The sequence below is a fragment of the Oncorhynchus keta genome, chromosome 13 (genome assembly GCF_023373465.1).
Source record: "Oncorhynchus keta strain PuntledgeMale-10-30-2019 chromosome 13, Oket_V2, whole genome shotgun sequence".
NCBI lineage: Eukaryota > Metazoa > Chordata > Actinopteri > Salmoniformes > Salmonidae > Oncorhynchus > Oncorhynchus keta.
In genome coordinates this window covers 1504161-1531706 of record NC_068433.1, presented here as the reverse complement: position 1 = coordinate 1531706, position 27546 = coordinate 1504161, and the positions used below count along the sequence as shown (strand labels likewise).

The 27546-nt window shown below is 46.7% G+C and overlaps 3 protein-coding genes across 27 annotated transcripts in view; 2 read left to right on the top strand and 1 right to left on the bottom strand.

Annotated features, from left to right (window-relative positions):
- The window catches only part of LOC118379821 (7SK snRNA methylphosphate capping enzyme-like), a 37460-nt gene extending 16804 nt beyond the window's left edge, over nt 1-20656 (bottom strand). Inside the window, exons 1-2 of the mRNA XM_052460713.1 lie at nt 20484-20656; nt 17842-19735 (exon numbers count right to left, since the gene is read on the bottom strand). Coding sequence (XP_052316673.1) covers nt 17842-19687 — 1846 coding nt within the window. The 5' untranslated portion in view covers nt 19688-19735; nt 20484-20656. The remainder of the gene's footprint in view (nt 1-17841; nt 19736-20483) is intronic.
- LOC127906581 (uncharacterized) lies at nt 2139-4607 on the top strand. Of its 22 annotated transcripts, none has more exons than XR_008061955.1 (4): nt 2139-2805; nt 3656-3729; nt 4191-4313; nt 4351-4607. XR_008061955.1 is itself a non-coding variant. In XM_052458849.1 (4 exons), the coding sequence occupies exons 1-4, from the start codon at nt 2666-2668 to the stop codon at nt 4341-4343; spliced, it is 909 nt and encodes a 302-aa protein (XP_052314809.1). In that variant the 5' UTR covers nt 2139-2665; the 3' UTR covers nt 4344-4607. The 22 variants fall into 22 exon arrangements, 5 of the variants coding, with proteins under 5 accessions (XP_052314809.1, XP_052314808.1, XP_052314805.1 ...); XR_008061953.1 differs by having other exon boundaries at nt 4150-4313; XR_008061962.1 differs by lacking the exon at nt 3656-3729 and adding an exon at nt 3385-3458.
- Nucleotides 20657-22638: 1982 nt separating the features above from the next.
- Nucleotides 22639-27546, top strand: part of LOC118379820 (zinc finger CW-type PWWP domain protein 1-like) — a 54904-nt gene continuing 49996 nt past the window's right edge. For 2 of the 4 annotated variants that reach the window (XM_052458844.1, XM_052458842.1), the window contains exons 1-2: nt 22639-22959; nt 23340-23848. In XM_052458844.1, coding sequence (XP_052314804.1) covers nt 22944-22959; nt 23340-23848 — 525 coding nt within the window. In that variant the 5' untranslated portion in view covers nt 22639-22943. The remainder of the gene's footprint in view (nt 22960-23339; nt 23849-27546) is intronic. The other 2 variants (XM_052458843.1, XM_052458840.1) reach the window with 2 other exon arrangements.

The following is a 27546-nucleotide window of genomic DNA, read 5'->3' as shown; positions in this document are numbered from 1 at the left end:
AGACAAAATGGCGAAAGAAGCACGATTGAAATTGAGCAAAAACAAACCAGAGTCATGTTGGACACCGAAAAAGACGGCAGTACTTTAGAGATCTCCTAACACCCTCATGTAAATACTGACGGCAGTACTTTAGAGATCTCCTAACACCCTCATGTAAATACTGATAGCAGTACTTTAGAGATCTCCTAACACCCTCATGTAAATACTGACGGCAGTACTTTAGAGATCTAACACCCTCATGTAAATACTGACGGCAGTACTTTAGAGATCTCCTAACACCCTCATGTAAATACTGACGGCAGTACTTTAGAGATCTAATACCCTCATGTAAATACTGACGGCAGTACTTTAGAGATCTAACACCCTCATGTAAATACTGACGGCAGTACTTTAGAGATCTAACACCCTCATGTAAATACTGACGGCAGTACTTTAGAGATCTCCTAACACCCTCATGTAAATACTGATGGCAGTACTTTAGAGATCTAATACCCTCATGTAAATACTGACGGCAGTACTTTAGAGATCTAATACCCTCATGTAAATACTGACGGCAGTACTTTAGAGATCTAATACCCTCATGTAAATACTGATGGCAGTACTTTAGAGATCTAATACCCTCATGTAAATACTGATGGCAGTACTTTAGAGATCTAACACCCTCATGTAAATACTGACGGCAGTACTTTAGAGATCTAACACCCTCATGTAAATACTGACGGCAGTACTTTAGAGATCTAATACCCTCATGTAAATACTGACGGCAGTACTTTAGAGATCTAATACCCTCATGTAAATACTGACGGCAGTACTTTAGAGATCTAACACCCTCATGTAAATACTGACGGCAGTACTTTAGAGATCTCCTAATACCCTCATGTAAATACTGATGGCAGTACTTTAGAGATCTCCTAATACCCTCATGTAAATACTGACGGCAGTACTTTAGAGATCTCCTAATACCCTCATGTAAATACTGACGGCAGTACTTTAGAGATCTCCTAATACCCTCATGTAAATACTGACGGCAGTACTTTAGAGATCTAACACCCTCATGTAAATACTGATGGCAGTACTTTAGAGATCTCCTAATACCCTCATGTAAATACTGACGGCAGTACTTTAGAGATCTAACACCCTCATGTAAATACTGACGGCAGTACTTTAGAGATCTCCTAACACCCTCATGTAAATACTGACGGCAGTACTTTAGAGATCTCCTAATACCCTCATGTAAATACTGACGGCAGTACTTTAGAGATCTAACACCCTCATGTAAATACTGACGGCAGTACTTTAGAGATCTCCTAACACCCTCATGTAAATACTGATGGCAGTACTTTAGAGATCTCCTAATACCCTCATGTAAATACTGATGCCAGTACTTTAGAGATCTCCTAACACCCTCATGTAAATACTGACGGCAGTACTTTAGAGATCTCCTAACACCCTCATGTAAATACTGATGGCAGTACTTTAGAGATCTCCTAATACCCTCATGTAAATACTGACGGCAGTACTTTAGAGATCTAATACCCTCATGTAAATACTGACGGCAGTACTTTAGAGATCTAACACCCTCATGTAAATACTGACGGCAGTACTTTAGAGATCTCCTAATACCCTCATGTAAATACTGACGGCAGTACTTTAGAGATCTAACACCCTCATGTAAATACTGACGGCAGTACTTTAGAGATCTCCTAACACCCTCATGTAAATACTGATGGCAGTACTTTAGAGATCTCCTAATACCCTCATGTAAATACTGATGCCAGTACTTTAGAGATCTCCTAACACCCTCATGTAAATACTGACGGCAGTACTTTAGAGATCTCCTAATACCCTCATGTAAATACTGATGGCAGTACTTTAGAGATCTAATACCCTCATGTAAAGACTGACGGCAGTACTTTAGAGATCTAACACCCTCATGTAAATACTGACGGCAGTACTTTAGAGATCTAATACCCTCATGTAAATACTGATGGCAGTACTTTAGAGATCTCCTAATACCCTCATGTAAATACTGACGGCAGTACTTTAGAGATCTCCTAATACCCTCATGTAAATACTGATGGCAGTACTTTAGAGATCTAATACCCTCATGTAAAGACTGACGGCAGTACTTTAGAGATCTAACACCCTCATGTAAATACTGACGGCAGTACTTTAGAGATCTCCTAATACCCTCATGTAAATACTGATGGCAGTACTTTAGAGATCTAATACCCTCATGTAAATACTGAAATTCAACGGCATACACTTACATTTCTGTCTTAATATATTGACTTGAAGTACAGTTTATATTGGGGGATGGATGGGGCTGAGGGACAGGTTTCTACAGTGGAGGATGGATGGATGGGGCTGAGGGACAGGTTTCTACAGTGGAGGATGGATGGATGGGGCTGAGGGACAGGTTTCTACAGTGGAGGATGGATGGATGGGGCTGAGGGACAGGTTTCTACAGTGGAGGATGGATGGATGGGGCTGAGGGACAGGTTTCTACAGTGGAGGATGGATGGGGCTGAGGGACAGGTTTCTACAGTGGAGGATGGATGGGGCTGAGGGACAGGTTTCTACAGTAGAGGATGGATGGGGCAGAGGGACAGGTTTCTACAGTAGAGGATGGATGGGGCAGAGGGACAGGTTTCTACAGTAGAGGATGGATGGGGCAGAGGGACAGGTTTCTACAGTGGAGGATGGATGGATGGGGCTGAGGGACAGGTTTCTACAGTGGAGGATGGATGGGGCAGAGGGACAGGTTTCTACAGTGGAGGATGGATGGATGGGGCTGAGGGACAGGTTTCTACAGTGGAGGATGGATGGGGCAGAGGGACAGGTTTCTACAGTGGAGGATGGATGGATGGGGCTGAGGGACAGGTTTCTACAGTGGAGGATGGATGGATGGATGGGGCAGAGGGACAGGTTTCTACAGGGAGGATGGATGGATGGGGCAGAGGGACAGGTTTCTACAGTGGAGGATGGATGGATGGGGCAGAGGGACAGGTTTCTACAGGGAGGATGGATGGATGGGGCAGAGGGACAGGTTTCTACAGTGGAGGATGGATGGATGGGGCAGAGGGACAGGTTTCTACAGTGGAGGATGGATGGATGGGCAGAGGGACAGGTTTCTACAGTGGAGGATGGATGGATGGGGCTGAGGGACAGGTTTCTACAGTGGAGGATGGATGGATGGAGCAGAGGGACAGGTTTCTACAGTGGAGGATGGATGGATGGGGCTGAGGGACAGGTTTCTACAGTGGAGGATGGATGGATGGATGGAGCAGAGGGACAGGTTTCTACAGTGGAGGATGGATGGATGGATGGAGCAGAGGGACAGGTTTCTACAGTGGAGGATGGATGGATGGAGCAGAGGGACAGGTTTCTACAGTGGAGGATGGATGGGGCTGAGGGACAGGTTTCTACAGTAGAGGATGGATGGGGCTGAGGGACAGGTTTCTACAGTGGAGGATGGATGGATGGGGCTGAGGGACAGGTTTCTACAGTGGAGGATGGATGGATGGAGCAGAGGGACAGGTTTCTACAGTGGAGGATGGATGGGGCTGAGGGACAGGTTTCTACAGTGGAGGATGGATGGGGCTGAGGGACAGGTTTCTACAGTGGAGGATGGATGGATGGGGCTGAGGGACAGGTTTCTACAGTGGAGGATGGATGGGGCTGAGGGACAGGTTTCTACAGTAGAGGATGGATGGGGCTGAGGGACAGGTTTCTACAGTGGAGGATGGATGGAGCAGAGGGACAGGTTTCTACAGTGGAGGATGGATGGGGCTGAGGGACAGGTTTCTACAGTGGAGGATGGATGGGGCTGAGGGACAGGTTTCTACAGTGGAGGATGGATGGATGGGGCTGAGGGACAGGTTTCTACAGTAGAGGATGGATGGGGCTGAGGACAGGTTTCTACAGTGGAGGATGGATGGGCTGAGGTACAGGTTTCTACAGTGGAGGATGGATGGGCTGAGGTACAGGTTTCTACAGTGGAGGATGGATGGGGCTGAGGGACAGGTTTCTACAGTGGAGGATGGATGGATGGGGCTGAGGGACAGGTTTCTACAGTGGAGGATGGATGGATGGGGCTGAGGGACAGGTTTCTACAGTGGAGGATGGATGGATGGGGCTGAGGGACAGGTTTCTACAGTGGAGGATGGATGGATGGAGCAGAGGGACAGGTTTCTACAGTGGAGGATGGATGGATGGAGCAGAGGGACAGGTTTCTACAGTGGAGGATGGATGGATGGAGCAGAGGGACAGGTTTCTACAGTGGAGGATGGATGGATGGGGCAGAGGGACAGGTTTCTACAGTGGAGGATGGATGGGGCTGAGGGACAGGTTTCTACAGTGGAGGATGGATGGGGCAGAGGGACAGGTTTCTACAGTGGAGGATGGATGGGGCTGAGGGACAGGTTTCTACAGTAGAGGATGGATGGATGGGGCTGAGGGACAGGTTTCTACAGTGGAGGATGGATGGGGCTGAGGGACAGGTTTCTACAGTGGAGGATGGATGGATGGGGCAGAGGGACAGGTTTCTACAGTGGAGGATGGATGGGCTGAGGGACAGGTTTCTACAGTGGAGGATGGATGGGCTGAGGGACAGGTTTCTACAGTGGAGGATGGATGGGGATGGATTGAACAAACCCATGGCAGCTTATCCATGCCTGACGGTTCTCATCTGCTTCCTACTATCTACAGCCTGGGACGAGGTACTTAAAGCAACGAACGAAAAGGGTGGCGTTCAGGGGGAAGCGGCTGTCTTTCGTCCCTGTCTTTCGTCCCTGTCTCTAGTCCCTGTCCAAGGAACTGGCCAAGAAACAACTACACGAGAAGAACGTCAGGCACACACTGGCATTCCCAGCCACCCTGCTCTTTACTTGGTAGGGAAATGAGGACAGCGTGGAGGCAGTTCTTGCTAGATCAAGGTGTCTGGCCTAGATAAAGACGGCGAGACAAGGTCAAATACAAGTTCAGGCCGTTTACTACACAAATGAAGGTAGCCTATGCTTTTGCGGGACTCTGGGGAGTGTTGCTAGTTCAATATGAAGAGGATGTGCTCACCAAGGGATGTAGGAGGCTGGGGAGTGTTACTAGTTCAATATGAAGAGGATGTGCTCACCAAGGGATGTAGGAGGCTGGGGAGTGTTACTAGTTCAATATGAAGAGGATGTGCTCACCAAGGGATGTAGGAGGCTGGGGACTGTTACTAGTTCAATATGAAGAGGATGTGCTCACCAAGGGATGTAGGAGGCTGGGGAGTGTTACTAGTTCAATATGAAGAGGATGCTCACCAAGGGATGTAGGAGGCTGGGGACTGTTACTAGTTCAATATGAAGAGGATGCTCACCAAGGGATGTAGGAGGCTGGGGAGTGTTGCTAGTTCAATATGAAGAGGATGTGCTCACCAAGGGATGTAGGAGGCTGGGGAGTGTTACTAGTTCAATATGAAGAGGATGTAGGAGGCTGGGGAGTGTTGCTAGTTCAATATGAAGAGGATGTGCTCACCAAGGGATGTAGGAGGCTGGGGAGTGTTACTAGTTCAATATGAAGAGGATGTAGGAGGCTGGGGAGTGTTGCTAGTTCAATATGAAGAGGATGTGCTCACCAAGGGATGTAGGAGGCTGGGGACTGTTACTAGTTCAATATGAAGAGGATGTAGGAGGCTGGGGAGTGTTGCTAGTTCAATATGAAGAGGATGTAGGAGGCTGGGGAGTGTTGCTAGTTCAATATGAAGAGGATGTAGGAGGCTGGGGAGTGTTGCTAGTTCAATATGAAGAGGATGTAGGAGGCTGGGGAGTGTTACTAGTTCAATATGAAGAGGATGTAGGAGGCTGGGGAGTGTTGCTAGTTCAATATGAAGAGGATGTAGGAGGCTGGGGAGTGTTGCTAGTTCAATATGAAGAGGATGTAGGAGGCTGGGGAGTGTTGCTAGTTCAATATGAAGAGGATGTAGGAGGCTGGGGAGTGTTACTAGTTCAATATGAAGAGGATGTAGGAGGCTGGGGAGTGTTACTAGTTCAATATGAAGAGGATGTAGGAGGCTGGGGAGTGTTACTAGTTCAATATGAAGAGGATGTAGGAGGCTGGGGAGTGTTGCTAGTTCAATATGAAGAGGATGTAGGAGGCTGGGGAGTGTTACTAGTTCAATATGAAGAGGATGTTCTCACCAAGGGATGTAGGAGGCTGGGGAGTGTCACTAGTTCAATATGAAGAGGATGTAGGAGGCTGGGGAGTGTTGCTAGTTCAATATGAAGAGGATGTTCTCACCAAGGGATGTAGGAGGCTGGGGAGTGTTACTAGTTCAATATGAAGAGGATGTGCTCACCAAGGGATGTAGGAGGCTGTACCAGATGTTACATTGTACCATTTATCATTTGAAATGGAAAAGTTGGCAAAGCATTGGGGCAAACGGCTTTCATCTATCCTACCAACGCACACCGCTAACTAAGCTAGCCGTTTCACATCCGTTACACTACCAACGGGACATGATCGACAAAGTGGTGCTGTTTCTCTTTCACGGTTTATTCTGCAAATACATGACTGTAAAGAAAATTGAATTGAGAGAGAGAGTGATGAGGGAGGGAGGGAAAGAGAGGAAGAAAGAGAGGAGGGGAGAGAGAGCGAGTGAGAGAAGGTGAGAGTTAAAGGTTCACTGTGCAACTCTGGGATTAGAGGTCAGAGGTAACTCACACATTCCACACCGGTGACAAACACCCCCTGAGCTACAAAGGAAAATATTGACATGATCACATCGTACACACACACACACACCTACCTACCAAACAGCAACCACGTCAAAACACACCCTCACAAAACGTGTAGAGCGCAAGAGTGTAGCTGCCAGCACAGCTGGCAGAATAACAAGGAGTGAGAAAAAGAGAGAGAGAGGCCAGTTGGCAGAGGGAAAGAGGAAGTCTGGACTAGTGGGAGCAGCGTTGGCTAGGTTACTTTCTAAATGTAATCTGTTAGTTACTAGTTACCTGTCCAAAATTATCAAATCATGTCATGTCACTTTTTTGATTCCCCAAACTCAGTAACAATGTGATTACTTTTTACTTTTACTTTCAGTGACGTTTGGATTCCTTTCCCCTGAAGAGGCAGAAGACACAAAGGATCCATCAAATGTCTGTGGTGTGTCATCATAGTAGTCTCTGATTGGTGGTCATCATAGTAGTCTCTGATTGGTGGTCATCATAGTAGTCTCTGATTGGTGGTCATCATAGTAGTCTCTGATTGGTGGTCATCATAGTAGTCTCTGATTGGTGGTCATCATAGTAGTCTCTGATTGGTGGTCATCATAGTAGTCTCTGATTGGTGGTCATCATAGTAGTCTCTGATTGGTGGTCATCATAGTAGTCTCTGATTGGTGGTCATCATAGTAGTCTCTGATTGGTGGCCATCATAGTAGTCTCTGATTGGTGGTCATCATAGTAGTCTCTTATTGGTGGTCATCATAGTAGTCTCTGATTGGTGGTCATCATAGTAGTCTCTGATTGGTGGTCATCATAGTAGTCTCTGATTGGTGGTCATCATAGTAGTCTCTGATTGGTGGTCATCATAGTAGTCTCTGATTGGTGGTCATCATAGTAGTCTCTGATTGGTGGTCATCATAGTAGTCTCTGATTGGTGGCCATCATAGTAGTCTCTGATTGGTGGTCATCATAGTAGTCTCTTATTGGTGGTCATCATAGTAGTCTCTGATTGGTGGTCTCTGATCATAGTAGTCTCTGATTGGTGGTCATCATAGTAGTCTCTGATTGGTGGTCATCATAGTAGTCTCTGACCTGATTGGTGGCCATCATAGTAGTCTCTGATTGGTGGTCATCATAGTAGTCTCTTACCAGGGTGGTCATCATAGTAGTCTCTGATTGGTGGTCATCATAGTAGTCTCTGATTGGTGGTCATCATAGTAGTCTCTGATTGGTGGTCATCATAGTTCTCTGATTGGTGGTCATCATAGTAGTCTCTGATTGGTGGTCATCATAGTAGTCTCTGATTGGTGGCCATCATAGTAGTCTCTGATTGGTGGTCATAATAGTAGTCTCTGATTGGTGGTCATCATAGTAGTCTCTGATTGGTGGCCATCATAGTAGTCTCTGATTGGTGGTCATAATAGTAGTCTCTGACCTGTTATTCCTTACATTAGTACCTTACCAGGGCCCTATATAGTCCACTACCTGTTATTCCTTACATTAGTACCTTACCAGGGCCCTATATAGTTCACTACCTTACCAGGGCCCTATATAGTCCACTACATGTTATTTCTTACATTGGTACCTTACCAGGGCCCTATATAGTCCACTCCACTACCTTACCAGGGCCCTATATAGTCCACTACCTTACCAGGGCCCTATATAGTCCACTACCTTACCAGGGCCCTATATAGTCCACTACCTTACCAGGGCCCTATATAGTCCACTACCTTACCAGGGCCCTATATAGTCCACTACCTTACCAGGGCCCTATATAGTCCACTACCTTACCAGGGCCCTATATAGTCCACTACCTTACCAGGGCCCTATATAGTTCACTACCTTACCAGGGCCCTATATAGTTCACTACCTTACCAGGGCCCTATATAGTCCACTACCTGTTATTTCTTACATTAGTACCTTACCAGGGCCCTATATAGTTCACTACCTTACCAGGGCCCTATATAGTTCACTACCTTACCAGGGCCCTATATAGTCCACTACATGTTATTTCTTACATTGGTACCTTACCAGGGCCCTATATAGTCCACTACCTTACCAGGGCCCTATATAGTTCTCTACCTGTTATTTCTTACATTAGTACCCCAGGTCATCTTAGGTTTCATGACATACAGTCGAGAAGAACTAGAATATAAGATCAGCGTCAACTCACCATCAGTACGACCAAGAATATGTTTTTCGCGATGCGGATCCTGTGTTCTGCCTTTCAAACAGGACAACGGAATGGATCCCATGCAGCGACCCAAAAAAACGACTCCGAAAAAGAGGGAAACGAGGCGGTCTTCTGGTCAGACTCCGGAGACGGGCACACCGTGCACCACTCCCCAGCATTCTTCTTGCCAATGTCTGGTCTCTTGACAACAAGGTTGATGAAATCCGAGCAAGGGTAGCATTCCAGAGAGACATCAGAGACTGTAACGTTCTTTGCTTCACGGAAACATGGCTCACTGGAGAGACGCTATCCGAGGCGGTGCAGCCAACGGGTTTCTCCACGCATCGCGCCGACAGAAACAAACATCTTTCTGGTAAGAAGAGTGGCGGGGGCGTATGCCTTATGGCTAACGAGACATGGTGTGATGAAAGAAACATACAGGAACTCAAATCCTTCTGTTCACCTGATTTAGAATTCCTCACAATCAAATGTAGACCGCATTATCTACCAAGAGAATTCTCTTCGATTATAATCACAGCCGTATATATCCCCCCCCAAGCAGACACATCGATGGCTCTGAACAAACTTTATTTGACTCTTTGCAAACTGGAATCCATTTATCCGGAGGCTGCATTTATTGTAGCTGGGGATTTTAACAAGGCTAATCTGAAAACAAGACTCCCTAAATTCTATCAGCATATCGATTGCACAACCAGGGCTGGTAAAACCCTGGATCACTGCTATTCTAACTTCCGCGATGCATATAAGGCCCTGCCCCGCCCCCCTTTCGGAAAAGCTGACCACGACTCCATTTTGTTGATCCCTGCCTACAGACAGAAACTTAAACAAGAGGCTCCCGCGCTGAGGTCTGTCCAACGCTGGTCCGACCAATCTGATTCCACACTCCAAGACTGCTTCCATCACGTGGACTGGGATATGTTTCGTATTGCGTCAGATAACAACATTGACGAATATGCTGATTCGGTGTGCGAGTTCATTAGAACGTGCGTTGAAGATGTCGTTCCCATAGCAACGATTAAAACATTCCCAAACCAGAAACCGTGGATTGATGGCAGCATTCGCGTGAAACTGAAAGCGCGAACCACTGCTTTTAATCAGGGCAAGGTGTCTGGCAACATGACTGAATACAAACAGTGCAGCTATTCCCTCCGCAAGGCTATCAAACAATCTAAGCGTCAGTACAGAGACAAAGTAGAATCTCAATTCAACGGCTCAGACACAAGAGGCATGTGGCAGGGTCTACAGTCAATCACAGACTACAAGAAGAAACCCAGCCCAGTCACGGACCAGGATGTCTTGCTCCCAGGCAGACTAAATAACTTTTTTGCCCGCTTTGAGGACAATACAGTGCCACTGACACGGCCTGCAACGAAAACATGCGGTCTCTCCTTCACTGCAGCCGAGGTGAGTAAGACATTTAAACATGTTAACCCTCGCAAGGCTGCAGGCCCAGACGGCATCCCCAGCCGCGCCCTCAGAGCATGCGCAGACCAGCTGGCTGGTGTGTTTACGGACATATTCAATCAATCCCTATACCAGTGTGCTGTTCCCACATGCTTCAAGAGGGCCACCATTGTTCCTGTTCCCAAGAAAGCTAAGGTAACTGAGCTAAACGACTACCGCCCCGTAGCACTCACTTCCGTCATCATGAAGTGCTTTGAGAGACTAGTCAAGGACCATATCACCTCCACCCTACCTGACACCCTAGACCCACTCCAATTTGCTTACCGCCCAAATAGGTTCACAGACGATGCAATCTCAACCACACTGCACACTGCCCTAACCCATCTGGACAAGAGGAATACCTATGTGAGAATGCTGTTCATCGACTACAGCTCGGCATTCAACACCATTTTACCCTCCAAGCTCGTCATCAAGCTCGAGACCCTGGGTCTCGACCCCGCCCTGTGCAACTGGGTACTGGACTTCCTGACGGGCCGCCCCCAGGTGGTGAGGGTAGGCAACAACATCTCCTCCCCGCTGAACCTCAACACGGGGGCCCAACAAGGGTGCGTTCTGAGCCCTCTCCTGTACTCCCAGTTCACCCACGACTGCGTGGCCACGCACGCCTCCAACTCAATCATCAAGTTTGCAGACGACACAACAGTGGTAGGCTTGATTACCAACAACGACGAGACGGCCTACAGGGAGGAGGTGAGGGCCCTCGGAGTGTGGTGTCAGGAAAATAACCTCACACTCAACGTCAACAAAACTAAGGAGATGATTGTGGACTTCAGGAAACAGCAGAGGGAACACCCCCCTATCCACATCGATGGAACGGGTAGCACGTTTTAAGTTCCTCGGCATACACATCACAGACAAACTGAATTGGTCCACTCACACAGACAGCATCGTGAAGAAGGCGCAGCAGCTCCTCTTCAACCTCAGGAGGCTTAAGAAATTCGGCTTGTCACCAAAAGCACTCACAAACTTCTACAGTCGAGAGCATCCTGGCGGGCTGTATCACCGCCTGGTACGGCAACTGCTCCGCCCTCAACCGTAAGGCTCTCCAGAGGGTAGTGAGGTCTGCACAACGCATCACCGGGGGCAAACTACCTGCCCTCCAGGACACCTACACCACCCGATGTTACAGGAAGGCCATCAAGATCATCAAGGACATCATTTATGTAATACATGCATCACTAGCCACTTTAACTATGCCACTTTGTTTACATACTCATCTCATATGTATATACTGTACTCGATACCATCTACTGTATCTTGCCTATGCTGCTCTGTACCATCACTCATTCATATAGCCTTATGTACATATTCTTTATCCCCTTACACTGTGTATAAGACAGTAGTTTTGGAATTGTTAGTTAGATTACTTGTTGGTTATTACTGCATTGTCGGAACTAGAAACACAAGCATTTCGCTACACTCGCATTAACATCTGCTAACCATGTGTATGTGACAAATAAAATTTGATTTGATTGGTAGTCATCATTGTAGTCTCTGATTGGTGGTCATCATTTGGTGTCATCGTAGTAGTCTCTGATTGGTGGTCATCATTTGGTGTCATCATAGTAGTCTCTGATTGGTGGTCATCATTTGGTGTGTCATAGTCTGATTGGTGGTCATCATTTGGTGTCATCGTAGCATTCTCTGATTGGTGGTCATCATTTGGTGTGTCATAATAGTGGTCTCTGATTGGTGGTCATCATTTGGTGTGTCATCATAGTGGTCTCTGATTGGTCAGACTCGCTCAGGTGGAACAAACTAGAAGATAAATGGTGCAGGACGGGATGGCTGCCATTTTACGTGCTCCTAACCAGCTGTGCTATTTTGTTAGCTTTTTTGCATTGTTTGTAACTTAGTTTGTACATAATGTATTATTAGGTATTGCCTCTTATTACCGAAAAGAGCTTCTGGACATCAGAACAGTGATCACTCACCTCAAACTGGACAAATATGTTTTCTTTAATGAGTCTGACGTGAAGGATATACTGCTTCTCAGAGGCCCAAATCCCCGTCATTCAAGTGAAGAAAAGACGGAGGTACAGGGGGCGGAGGTCAGGGTGAGGATTCATCGGCGAGTGTGTAAACTGCCTCTACCATTCTATTGGCCACCGTACAATCACTGGAGAATAAACTGGATGATCTACGATCGAGACGAGCCTACCAACGGGACATTAAAAACTGTAATATCTTATGTTTCACTGAGTCGTGGCTGAATGACAACATTAATAATTAATAATAATAACGACCACATGGATAATATAGAGCTGGCTGCGTTTTCAGGACATCGAAGCTACGTCAAACATTCAACCTCCTGCGTACCCCCTCTAGCACCAGGGTCAGCTGTACCCCCTCTAGCACCAGGGTCAGCGCACTCTCAAATGTTGTTTTTTGCCATCATTGTAAGCCTGCCACACACACACACACACACACACACACACACACACACACACACACACACACACACACACACACACACACACACACACACACTATAAGATACATTTCTTAAAGAGAAGAATGAGTGTGAGTTCGTCACAACCTCGTGGGAAGTGACAAAGAGCTCTTTTAGGACCAGGGCACAAATAATAATAAAATAATAATCAATAATTTTGCTCTTTATTTAGCCGTCTTACATATAAAACCTTATTTGTTCATCAAAAATTGTGAATAATTCACCACAGGTTAATTAGAAGGGTATGCTTGAAACGTTGGGTTGTATTGGAGAGAGTCTCAGTCTTAAATCATTTTCCACACACAGTCTGTGCCTGTATTTAGTTTTCATGCTAGTGAGGGCCGAGAATCCACTCTCACATAGGTACGTGGTTGCAAAGGGCATCAGTGTCTTAAGGACAACAAAGTCAAGGTATTGGAGTGGCCATCACAAAGCCCTGACCTCAATCCTATAGAGAAAAACTGAAAAGGCTGAAAAAACGTGTGTGAGCAAGGAGGCCTACAAACCTGACTCAGTTACACCAGCTCTGTCAGGAGGAATGGGCCAAAACTCACCCAACTTATTGTGGGAAGCTTGTGGAAGGCTACCCGAAACGTTTGACCCAAGTTAAACAATTTAAAGACAAAGCTACCAAATTCTAATTGAGTGTATGTAAACTTCTGATCCACTGGGAATGTGATGAAATAAATAAAAACTTAAATAAATCATTCTCTCTACTATTATTCTGACATTTCACATTCTCAAAATAAAGTGGTGACTAACTGACCTAAGACAGGGAATTTTTACTAAGATTAAATGTCAGGAATTGTGAGAAACTGAGTTTAAATGTATTTGGCTGAGATGTATGTATGTATGCATGTATGTATGGATCCTGGACTTCCTGACGAGCCGCCCCCAGGTGGTCAGATTAGGCAACAACACCTCCCTCTGCAACTGGATCCTGGACTTCCTGACGAGCCGCCCCCAGGTGGTAAGAGTAGGCAACAACACACACTGATCGTCAACACGGGGACCCCTCAGGGGTGCGTACGTAGTCCCCTCCTGTACTCCCTATTCAGCCACGACTGCATGGCCAAGCACGACTCAAAAACCCTCATTAAGTTTGCCGACGACACAACAACGGCCTGATCACCGACAACGACGAGGCAGTGTGGTGGCAGGACAACAAACTCTCCCTCAATGTGAGCAAGACAAAGGAGCTGATTGTGGACTACAGGAAAAGGAACAGGCCCCCATTAACGTTGATGGGGCTGCAGTGCAGCGAGAGTTTCAAGTTCCTTGGTTTCCACATTACCAACAAACTATCATGGTCCAAACACACCAAGACAGTTGTGAAGAGGGCACAACAACACCTTTTCCCCTTCAGGACACTGAAAATATTTGGCATGGGTCCCCAGATCCTCAAAAGGTTCTACAGCTGCACCATCGAGAGCATCCTGACCGGTTGCATCACTGCCTGGTATGGCAACTGCTCGGCCTCCGACCGCAAGGTGCTACAGAGGGTAGTGCGTATGGCCCAGTACATCACTTGGGCAAAGCTTCCTGCCATCCAGGACCTCTATACCAGGCGGTGTCAGAAGAAGGCCAAAAATTGTCAAAGACTCCAGTCACCCAAGTCATAGACTGTTCTCTCTGCTACCGCACGGCAAGCGGTACCAGAGCACCAAGTCTAGGTCCAAGAGGCTTCTAAACAGCTTCTATGCCCAATCCATAAGACTGCTGAACCGCCCTACTCAATGTTTATTATGTATATGCATAGTCACTTTACAGAGAATCGCTCCAGCTGTCTCCAAGCAAAACACACACACTAACAGGTGTACAAGCACTCACACACAGGCCGGCAATCACAGCTGTAGCCCAGTGTGGTCGATCACAGCTGTAGCCCAGTGTGGTCGATCACAGCTGTAGCCCAGTGTGGTCGATCACAGCTGTAGCCCAGTGTGGTCGATCACAGCTGTAGCCCAGTGTGGTCGATCACAGCTGCAGCCCAGTGTGGTCGATCACAGCTGTAGCCCAGTGTGGTCGATCACAGCTGTAGCCCAGTGTGGTCGATCACAGCTGTAGCCCAGTGTGGTCGATCACAGCTGTAGCCCAGTGTGGTCGATCACAGCTGTAGCCCAGTGTGGTCGATCACAGCTGCTGCCCAGTGTGGTCGATCACAGCTGCTGCCCAGTGCAGGCTTCAGACAAAGTAGGCCTCTTTCTTCTGTCTTACACACATCAAACAGATGTAACCACAAGGTGATACAGACCTAATTCCTTCTAGCGAAATCACAGTTTGAATATGTGGTAAACTGCTTCAGAAAACACAAGTCCTTACAGAGACAGAAGTGTGTGTGTGTTGCAGGGAGTGATGGCTGTTGGCCTGTGTCAACACATCTAACTCTCTTAGGACCAGCAGCTCAACCTCAGACGTCCATTTAACCTGAGAGGAAACCCAACTTTGAATTTAATAGAATTCTACGATTCACAGAAATGATTATTATTATTATTATTATTATTATTATTATTATTATTATTATGAGGGTTTGAATCAGTTTCCTCTCACAACCTTCACCAGCCAGAATGTTAAATCAAATTATATTTCAACTTAAATAACCGGTTGTCCGTGTAGTTGGTATTTTTTTGCAGGTAGGAATGTGAGAAAATATACCCACAGGAAAGGATAATTACAACACCTGTTCAAAGCGCTGGCAGTGTCTTCAGTCACCTGAAGTATGAACACATGGACACGAGCCCAGCTGGTACAGGTGTTCACATGGTTCTGCTTCAGGTGACAGAAATCTGAAGGCGCCAGCGCCTCCAAAAAGACCAACCACACAGACAACCGGTAAAGTTAATATATTATTTTATTCAGCATTCTGGCTCATTTCTGTCAAACATGGAATAAAATGCAATTCAACATCCGGTTTCCAGGACAGGCAGACAGACAGACAGACAGACAGACAGAGGCAGACAGACAGACAGACAGACAGACAGACAGACAGACAGACAGAGACAGACAGACAGACTGACAGAGGCAGACAGACAGATCTACAGACAGACAGAGGCAGACAGACAGAGGGGCCATCTATAAGAGACAGACAGCAGAAACACAGAAAACTCAGACTACTTATACATGTTATAACAGCTCAGAGGCTGGATATACGTGTTATAACAGCTCATCTACATGTTATAACAGCTCATAAGATGGACAGCTCATAGAGGCTGGTATACGTGTTATAACAGCTCAGAAACATGTTATAACAGCTCATAAAACTAACAGACTACATGTTATACATGTTATAACAGCTCATAGAGGCTGGATATACGTGTTATAACAGCTCATAGAGGCTGGATATACATGTTATAACAGCTCATAGAGGCTGGATGTTATAACAGCTCATAGAGGCTGGATATACATGTTATAACAGCTCATAGAGGCTGGATATACGTGTTATAACAGCTCATAGAGGCTGGATATACATGTTATAACAGCTCATAGAGGCTGGATATACGTGTTATAACAGCTCATAGAGGCTGGATATACGTGTTATAACAGCTCATAGAGGCTGGATATACATGTTATAACAGCTCATAGAGGCTGGATATACGTGTTATAACAGCTCATAGAGGCTGGATATACGTGTTATAACAGCTCATAGAGGCTGGATATACGTGTTATAACAGCTCATAGAGGCTGGATATACGTGTTATAACAGCTCATAGAGGCTGGATATACATGTTATAACAGCTCATAGAGGCTGGATATACGTGTTATAACAGCTCATAGAGGCTGGATATACGTGTTATAACAGCTCATAGAGGCTGGCTGCTCATAGAGGCTGGATACGTGTTATAACAGCTCATAGAGGCTGGATATACGTGTTATAACAGCTCATAGAGGCTGGATATACGTGTTATAACAGCTCATAGAGGCTGGATATACGTGTTATAACAGCTCATAGAGGCTGGATATACGTGTTATAACAGCTCAGCTAACAGCTCATAGAGGCTGGACGTGTTATAACAGCTCATAGAGGCTGGATATACGTGTTATAACAGCTCATAGAGGCTGGATATACGTGTTATAACAGCTCATAGAGGCTGGTTATAACAGCTACATGTTATAACAGCTCATAGAGGCTGGATATACGTGTTATAACAGCTCATAGAGGCTGGATATACGTGTTATAACAGCTCATAGAGGCTGGATATACGTGTTATAACAGCTCATAGAGGCTGGCGTGTTATAACAGCTCATAGAGGCTGGATATACGTGTTATAACAGCTCATAGAGGCTGGATATACGTGTTATAACAGCTCAGCTAGAGGCTGGTTATAACAGCTCATAGAGGCTGGTGTTATAACAGCTCATAGAGGCTGCTCATAGAGGCTATACGTGTTATAACAGCTCATAGAGGCTGGATATACGTGTTATAACAGCTCATAGAGGCTGGATATACGTGTTATAACAGCTCATAGAGGCTGTGTTATAACAGCTCATAGGCTGGATATACATGTTATAACAGATCATAGAGGCTGGATATACATGTTATAACAGCTCATAGAGGCTGGATATACGTGTTATAACAGCTCATAGAGGCTGGATATACATGTTATAACAGCTCATAGAGGCTGGATATACGTGTTATAACAGCTCATAGAGGCTGGATATACATGTTATAACAGCTCATAGAGGCTGGATATACATGTTATAACAGCTCAAATACCACATGTTCAGTCTGGCTTTTCCCTCAGCTCAGCCCTCTCACTCACCTCTAACTAAGCTGTAAGTATTTTACATTTCAATTATATTGTTTTATTCTCTTTTTGCTGTACAGGTTTTTTGAAAGTCGCATTTAAAACCCATATATTATTATTAGCTCATAATGTCCACCTATGACATACCATATCACACACACACACACACACACACACACACACACACACACACACACACACACACACACACACACACACACACACACACACACACACACACACACACACACACACACACACACACACACACACTCTCTCTCTTACCGTTATGAAGGAGACGTTGTTGGGGAATGTTCCAGGTGTTCCATGGGCCAGGGTGGAGGGGGAAGAGGGGGGGAGCAGCCATGGGACCCCGACACACCCTGAAGGAGAGGGGGAACGGAGGGAGAGGGCGACCTACACCCCGGGAGCCACTCGAGGGCGACAGCAACGTCAGGGTTCTCTTCAGTTCCTCTAGAGCGCTACACTCCTCGTTCTGGCCCTCCTCCTCCATCTTCTTCTCAGCCGTACCGGACGCCATCTTAGTTCCGCTCTGTGTTCTTCCTTCACTCTGCTCAGCTGTCTGTTTACTTTCTCCCCCTCTCTCCCCTATCCCCTCCTCTCTACCCCTGGCATCCTGTGTGAGTCGTTCGGACAGGAAATGGCGAATGTTCTGCCTAGCGGCGTGCACCAGCCGCCCGTCCACATCAATACCTAGGATGTGGGCCGGGTTAAAGTGGCGTGCGATAGCCAGGGTCAGATGACCGGTGCTGCAGCCAATGTCCAGCACTGTCTTCCCTCTGAACCAATCGGGTCGAAGCAGGCCCAGACGAGGGTCCTCAAACCGCCCCACCTGCCCATCACGGTAACCATAGTAACCGTGGTAGCCGTAATAACGGCTGTAGTTGCCGTGCTGGAACCTGTTTTTCTTCTTCTGGGGTTTGAGGCGGAAGGAACTCTGGGGCTGTTGCTGACCTCCCACCACTGACCCTGACCTCTGACCTCTGAGGCCTGATCCTGGCACCAGGGGGGTGTGGAAGGTGTTGGGTGGGGCAGTGGTGAGGGCGGGGGTCGGAGTAACCGACGAATGGTCAGATCTTGTTGAGGTGGTACGCCGCCGTTTACGCTGCCGATGGCCTCCGTCGCCATGGGGACGGGGTTTAGAGGTGGAGCCAAGTGGCGGGTGGGTGTGTCTCCGGGGCAGAATGGGCGGAACTACCTCATCCCGACAGTTGATGGTGGTGTTGAGTTCGTAGGGCAGAGGAGACTGTGGCACTGTGCTTCCAGAGAGGCCCTCTCTGGGAGCCTCCGGTACTGCAGCTAGCTCACCAGTAACACTGACGCTGGCAGGGAACAGAGCCAACACCTCACCTCCTGTCCCCGAATCACCGCCAGCTTCTACCTTTGACCCCTCAGCCTGTGTGGGGGGTTCAGGCTGCGCCCCCACTCCTCCTCCTCCTCCGTGGTGACGGTTGCGGTGTCTCTTCCTGTTTTTCATGGGGGAGACCAGCACCCCTCCCCCCTCCTCCCCCTCTCCTCCCCCACTCTTCAGGTTCAGGGGGTCTGTGATGTCACGCGGTACCAGGATCTCTACAGGGTCTCTGGCCCGGGCCGGTAGGGGCGAGGACTTAGGTGTCTCGGCGTTCAGTGTGCGGCTCACCTCCTCATCCATTAGAGAATTGAGGTTCAGCGGGTCGAAAATGTTCCCGCCCAACAGGAAGTTGGAGGGAAGGACGGGGTCTGATTGACTGTCACTGTTGGCGCGGCGACGGCGCTTCCCGAAGCCCGGGTGCTTGAAGCTGCCGCCCAGGGAGTAGCGCCGCTTCCCCATTCGCTGCTGCTGTCCTGGAGGGAAGACCTGGGGGTTGTTGTGGAGGGGCTGAAGGCCGTTTTTGGTCTTTAGGGGGTGTGTACTTCTTGTTTTGGGGCCGTGGGGATGTGGCTGTTCCGTTAGAACCAAACTTCCGGTGAATCCGGTTGGTCCCAGACAGGGAGGGTGAGGGGACATCATTACCCCACCCACCCTGTCCACTCCCCCCCCTCCTCCTGATGCAGGGCCTTCTGGGACAGCAGCGTCGCCCCGCCCATCACGCGGTAGAACAGTCTCTTTGTCCAATGACATCCTGATCATCTTTTTCCTGTGGGAGACACTGCGGGCGCCTCGGCCAATGGCATCGATCTACAGACAGGAAGTGGGAGGAGTTAGGGGTCATTTACACACCAGATTTAAAAAACAGCTGATCTAGGGCAGTATCTCAAATGACACCATATTCCCGTTGTTGTGCACTACTTTTGAACTGAGTCAAGCTGCCACACATAGGGCTCTAGTCAGAAGTAGTGCACTATTTAAAAGATAACAGGGAGCCAGCCATATGAAACACTTCCCTCCAAACCTGTTACTTTTGCATCATTCTCTCTCTCTGACTGTCAGCCTCTCCTCAAGCTGCTCTCACGCCTAGACAGAGATAAGGTGCAGAGCCAAACTATCTAACAGGCCAAGCTCTGTGAGCGGTGTGAGAGAGTTCTCCAACCTCGCACTCCCCCTCTTTACGTGCCGTGCGTGGCTCCGCCTCCCGCGTATTGAAATAGAACAGCTAATCTGCATAAAAACGTCACTCATTCTCATGAATAATTCAGCAGAAGCGCGAGCTGCGTGGAAAACCGCGCAACCACGCACAATGAGTGACAGCCGAACGGCCAGGCCCCCTCACACACACACACACACACACACACACATTGCCTTCCCCGACCGAAGCTGCTCTCTCTCCACGGCGGCTCCCTCCCCCGAGACACTGCTTTAAAAAAGACAACAAAAATACACCCATCAACTGACTTAGATGATTCCTAACGTTCTCCTACTGCGAGTAAACCTGACCTCATGCACTTCCTACTAAAGTACACGATCAGATCGAAATAATAACACCTACATGAAAGACCCCTTCCGAAGAAAAAAAAAATCGTTTGCGTCACACCATTACATTTTTGTCGTCCTGTCTGATCAGGTATCTGTGTGTGTGTGTGTGTGTATGTATGTATGTAAGCTACTGAGGTTCTCGCTCTCTAAACTCTGAACCGTTTCTGCAACTGCTTGAGCTGAGCTATTTACCGCTGAGTTTCAGCGGAGCCACGCTCTTTATATGCCCCCGCAAACACACACACCATGGGCGACATACTATCCGACCAATAGCTGCTCTCTCTGGGGCCCGACCTCCTCAAAGTGACCAATGGAATCTTAGCCTCGGCCTGGAAAGATGATTATGTCCCGCCTCCTTTAGGAGAGGTATCCCCGCCTCTGCCTGTCAGAATTGTCAACTCATCGATTTTGGCGTGTCATTTAGCCCAATAAACGTTAAAATGATGTTAATCAACGCTATATTTGATACAGACACCGACTGAACCACTCAGATCCGTGTTAGTTCAGTCTGTGCGTGTCGAGGAAGTTGTTTGTTAGCGACAAAACAGGGATCTGAAACGGACACCCCAGCCCATGTCAACAAGAAGGCAGTTAGCGAAAGCTATATTTTACTGCAGATTGTTTATGAATACCCCCAACCAGTTAAACCAGTCAATAGTATGAAATACAGCATATTTGGTAACGATAGACAACAACGATGTGTCTTATATTAAGCGGTTCCCCTCCCCCACTCCCCTCCCGCATCTTGCCCATGTGTAAGGAACACGGCTTATGGGTAATGTATTTTTTTCAATGCCTGCCAGGACACACGACAAAACAGTGAACGTTTTGCACAAAACGGGTTGAAAAGTTGCTTAACTCGAAAGACGTAGTTCCCACATGAAACTAGGTCAACTACAAAGCATAGCAACGTCCACAGAGTGGGCACTGCCCATTACAACGTCCACAGAGTGGGCACTGCCCATAGCAACGTCCACAGAGTGGGCACTGCCCATAGCAACGTCCACAGAGTGGGCACTGCCCATTACAACGTCCACAGAGTGGGCACTGCCCATTACAACGTCCACAGAGTGGGCACTGCCCATAGCAACGTCCAAACAGAGTGGGCACTGCCCATTACAACGTCCACAGAGTGGGCACTGCCCATTACAATGTCCACAGAGTGGGCACTGCCCATTACAATGTCCACAGAGTGGGCACTGCCCATAGCAACGTCCACAGAGTGGGCACTGCCCATAGCAACGTCCACAGAGTGGGCACTGCCCATTACAACGTCCACAGAGTGGGCACTGCCCATAGCAACGTCCACAGAGTGGGCACTGCCCATAGCAACGTCCACAGAGTGGGCACTGCCCATTACAACGTCCACAGAGTGGGCACTGCCCATTACAACGTCCACAGAGTGGGCACTGCCCATAGCAACGTCCACAGAGTGGGCACTGCCCATAGCAACGTCCACAGAGTGGGCACTGCCCATTACAACGTCCACAGAGTGGGCACTGCCCATAGCAACGTCCACAGAGTGGGCACTGCCCATTACAACGTCCACAGAGTGGGCACTGCCCATTACAACGTCCACAGAGTGGGCACTGCCCATAGCAACGTCCACAGAGTGGGCACTGCCCATAGCAACGTCCACAGAGTGGGCACTGCCCATAGCAACGTCCACAGAGTGGGCACTGCCCATTACAACGTCCACAGAGTGGGCACTGCCCATTACAACGTCCACAGAGTGGGCACTGCCCATTACAACGTCCACAGAGTGGGCACTGCCCATTACAACGTCCACAGAGTGGGCACTGCCCATGACAACGTCCACAGAGTGGGCACTGCCCATTACAACGTCCACAGAGTGGGCACTGCCCATTACAACGTCCACAGAGTGGGCACTGCCCATTACAACGTCCACAGAGTGGGCACTGCCCATAGCAACGTCCACAGAGTGGGCACTGCCCATAGCAACGTCCACAGAGTGGGCACTGCCCATAGCAACGTCCACAGAGTGGGCACTGCCCATAGCAACGTCCACAGAGTGGGCACTGCCCATAGCAACGTCCACAGAGTGGGCACTGCCCATTACAACGTCCACAGAGTGGGCACTGCCCATAGCAACGTCCACAGAGTGGGCACTGCCCATAGCAACGTCCACAGAGTGGGCACTGCCCATGACAACGTCCACAGAGTGGGCACTGCCCATAGCAACGTCCACAGAGTGGGCACTGCCCATAGCAACGTCCACAGAGTGGGCACTGCCCATTACAACGTCCACAGAGTGGGCACTGCCCATAGAACTGGCCAAACAGAACGCTCTCAGAAGTGGCGGTAAAACCGTCGCGAGGCCGGACCAGAGTAACGGTGCTACTGAACCACCTCACACTGCGACTTCAGTCATTCAACAATTAACCGAGATTATATACCGGTATTTAACTGGAAAGGCGAGAGCTACACCAAAGATACACCTCACTTAAGGAAAATGGAAACAGTTGCGGGTAAATAGCAAACGTTAGTTAGGTAGCGAAGTAAGCAATGTTAGCTGGTCAGTGTGCCGATTGATAGCCAGCTAGCTAGATGCCGTTAGCTCAGCAAGATAACTCGAGCCAGCTTGCTAAATAGACAGCTTTCAGTTTAGCTAGGTTAACGTCGTTAGTCCTTTGGCGAGGTAACTTTCCGTTAGCTAGTTCTAGTTCTGCTAAATGACTTAAATGTAAATGTAAGTTAGTCGAGGATTGTTGCTAACGTTATGTAACTAGCTAGCTAATTTGCCAGCAGTTAATTACATATCTAACTACATTGCTAACTTGGCTAGCTTTGTATTTTGTCGACATGTTGACAGACTGCACCATGACATGTTTTTGGTAACATTACACAGGTCAGAAAGAGAAGGCGAAGTTTGCCCCGTTGGTGCCCCGTGAGAAGAAGCCAGGGCATGGAGAGAAAGGAGGGGGGAAAAGGAGTGAGAATAAGTGGAAAGGAGAGGGGGGTGGAAATAAGGAGAGACACATTGATGTAGGAAAGAAGACAGGAGAATCATGTGAAGGAGAGAGAGGAGTAGAGAGCAAGGGTAAGGCCTCTGGGTTAGAGAAGAAAAGAGGAGAACGGATGAAGAAAGAAGGGAAGAAGAAGACGCCAGAAACAGAAAAAGTGAGGGCTGCAGATGAAGGGGTTACCCAGCAACAGGAAGGTAAAGGAGAGAGAGGAGGAGAGGGAGCGAAGGAGAATAAAAAACAGAAAAATAAGGAAGACCTATCCAGGAAGGAAACAGATAAAGGGAAGGAGGGAATGAATGTGAAAAAGAAGAAGAAAGAGAATGAGAAGGTCAGGAAGGAAGGGAAAGAGACGAAAAAGAAGAGACAGAGGGATGAGACAGAGAGCAATAAGGTAGGAGTAGAGAATATTTATTGTGACAGGAATACAGTTAGTGTTCCTTACTTAACCAGTAGTCATACAGTTAGTAGGCCTTACTTAACCAGTAGGATACAGTTAGTAGGCCTTACTTAACCAGTAGTAGGATACAGTTAGTGTTCCTTACTTAACCAGTAGGATACAGTTAGTAGGCCTTACTTAACCAGTAGGATACAGTTAGTAGGCCTTACTTAACCAGTAGGATACAGTTAGTGTTCCTTACTTAACCAGTATGATACAGTTAGTGTTCCTTACTTAACCAGTAGGATACAGTTAGTGTTCCTTACTTAACCAGTAGGATACAGTTAGTAGGCCTTACTTAACCAGTAGGATACAGTTAGTGTTCCTTACTTAACCAGTAGGATACAGTTAGTGTTCCTTACTTAACCAGTAGGATACAGTTAGGATAACCAGTAGGATACAGTTAGTGTTAACCAGTAGGATACAGTTAGTAACCAGTTAGTGATAACCAGTAGGATACTGTTAGTGTTCCTTACTTAGCCAGTAGGATACAGTTAGTGTTCCTTACTTAACCAGTAGGATACAGTTAGTGTTCCTTACTTAACCAGTAGGATGCAGTCAGTGTTCCTTACTGAACCAGTAGGATACAGTTAGTATGCCTTACTTAACCAGTAGGATATAGTTAATAGGCCTTACTTAACCAGTAGGATGCAGTTAGTGTTCCTTACTTACCCAGTAGGATACAGTTAGTAGGCCTTACTTACCCAGTAGTAATACAGTTAGTTGTCCTTACTTAACCAGTAGGATACAGTTAGTAGTCCTTACTTACCCAGTAGTTATACAGTTAGTGTTCCTTACTTAACCAGTAGGATACAGTTTGTGTACCTTACTTAACCAGTAGGATGCAGTCAGTGTTCCTTACTGAACCAGTAGGATACAGTTAGTATGCCTTACTTAACCAGTAGGATATAGTGAATAGGCCTTACTTAACCAGTAGGATGCAGTTAGTAGGCCTTACTTAACCAGTAGGATACAGTTAGTAGGCCTTACTTAACCAGTAGGATACAGTTAGTAGTTCTTACTTAACCAGTAGGATACAGTTAGTGTTCCTTACTTAAACAGTATGATACAGTTAGTGTTCCTTACTTAACCAGTAGGATACAGTTAGTGTTCCTTACTTAACCAGTAGGATACAGTTAGTAGGCCTTACTTAACCAGTAGGATACAGTTAGTGTTCCTTACTTAACCAGTAGGATACAGTTAGTGTTCCTTACTTAACCAGTAGGATACAGTTAGTGTTCCTTACTTAACCAGTAGGATACAGTTAGTGTTCCTTACTTAACCAGTAGGATACAGTTAGTAGGCCTTACTTAACCAGTAGGATACAGTTAGTGTTCCTTACTTAACCAGTATGATACAGTTAGTGTTCCTTACTTAACCAGTAGGATACAGTTAGTGTTCCTTACTTAACCAGTAGGATACAGTTAGTCGGCCTTACGTAACCAGTAGGATACAGTTAGTAGTCCTTACTTAACCAGTAGGATACAGTTAGTAGGCCTTACTTAACCAGTAGGACACAGTTAGTGTTCCTTACTTAACCAGTAGGATACTGTTAGTGTTCCTTACTTAGCCAGTAGGATACAGTTAGTGTTCCTTACTTAACCAGTAGGACACAGTTAGTGTTCCTTACTTAACCAGTAGGATGCAGTCAGTGTTCCTTACTGAACCAGTAGGATACAGTTAGTATGCCTTACTTAACCAGTAGGATATAGTTAATAGGCCTTACTTAACCAGTAGGATGCAGTTAGTGTTCCTTACTTACCCAGTAGGATACAGTTAGTAGGCCTTACTTACCCAGTAGTAATACAGTTAGTTGTCCTTACTTAACCAGTAGGATACAGTTAGTAGTCCTTACTTACCCAGTAGTTATACAGTTAGTGTTCCTTACTTAACCAGTAGAATACAGTTAGTAGGCCTTACTTACCCAGTAGTAATACAGTTAGTTGTCCTTACTTAACCAGTAGGATACAGTTAGTAGGCCTTACTTACCCAGTAGTAATACAGTTAGTCGTCCTTACTTAACCAGTAGTAATACAGTTAGTGTTCCTTACTTAACCAGTAGGATACTGTTAGTGTTCCTTACTTAACCAGTAGGATGCAGTCAGTGTTCCTTACTGAACCAGTAGGATACAGTCAGTATGCCTTACTTAACCAGTAGGATATAGTGAATAGGCCTTACTTAACCAGTAGGATGCAGTTAGTAGGCCTTACTTAACCAGTAGGATACAGTTAGTAGGCCTTACTTAACCAGTAGGATACAGTTAGTAGTCCTTACTTAACCAGTAGGATACAGTTAGTAGGCCTTACTTAACCAGTAGGATACAGTTAGTGTTCCTTACTTAACCAGTAGGATACAGTTAGTAGGCCTTACTTAACCAGTAGGATACAGTTAGTGTTCCTTACTTAACCAGTAGGATACAGTTAGTGTTCCTTACTTAACCAGTAGGATACAGTTAGTAGTCCTTACTTAACCAGTAGGATACAGTTAGTGTTCCTTACTTAACCAGTAGGATACAGTTAGTAGTCCTTACTTAACCAGTAGGATACAGTTAGTGTTCCTTACTTAACCAGTAGGATACAGTTAGTAGGCCTTACTTAACCAGTAGGATACAGTTAGTAGGCCTTACTTAACCAGTAGGATACAGTTAGTGTTCCTTACTTAACCAGTAGGATACTGTTAGTGTTCCTTACTTAGCCAGTAGGATACAGTTAGTGTTCCTTACTTAACCAGTAGGATACAGTTAGTGTTCCTTACTTAACCAGTAGGATGCAGTCAGTGTTCCTTACTGAACCAGTAGGATACAGTTAGTATGCCTTACTTAACCAGTAGGATATAGTTAATAGGCCTTACTTAACCAGTAGGATGCAGTTAGTGTTCCTTACTTACCCAGTAGGATACAGTTAGTAGGCCTTACTTACCCAGTAGTAATACAGTTAGTTGTCCTTACTTAACCAGTAGGATACAGTTAGTAGTCCTTACTTACCCAGTAGTTATACAGTTAGTGTTCCTTACTTAACCAGTAGAATACAGTTAGTAGGCCTTACTTACCCAGTAGTAATACAGTTAGTTGTCCTTACTTAACCAGTAGGATACAGTTAGTAGGCCTTACTTACCCAGTAGTAATACAGTTAGTCGTCCTTACTTAACCAGTAGTAATACAGTTAGTGTTCCTTACTTAACCAGTAGGATACTGTTAGTGTTCCTTACTTAACCAGTAGGATGCAGTCAGTGTTCCTTACTGAACCAGTAGGATACAGTCAGTATGCCTTACTTAACCAGTAGGATATAGTGAATAGGCCTTACTTAACCAGTAGGATGCAGTTAGTAGGCCTTACTTAACCAGTAGGATACAGTTAGTAGGCCTTACTTAACCAGTAGGATACAGTTAGTAGTTAACCAGTAGGATACAGTTAGTAGGCCTTACTTAACCAGTAGGATACAGTTAGTGTTCCTTACTTAACCATTAGGATACAGTTAGTAGGCCTTACTTAACCAGTAGGATACAGTTAGTTGTCCTTACTTAACCAGTAGTGATACAGTTAGTGTTCCTTACTTAACCAGTAGGATACAGTTAGTAGTCCTTACTTAACCAGTAGGATACAGTTAGTGTTCCTTACTTAACCAGTAGGATACAGTTAGTAGTCCTTACTTA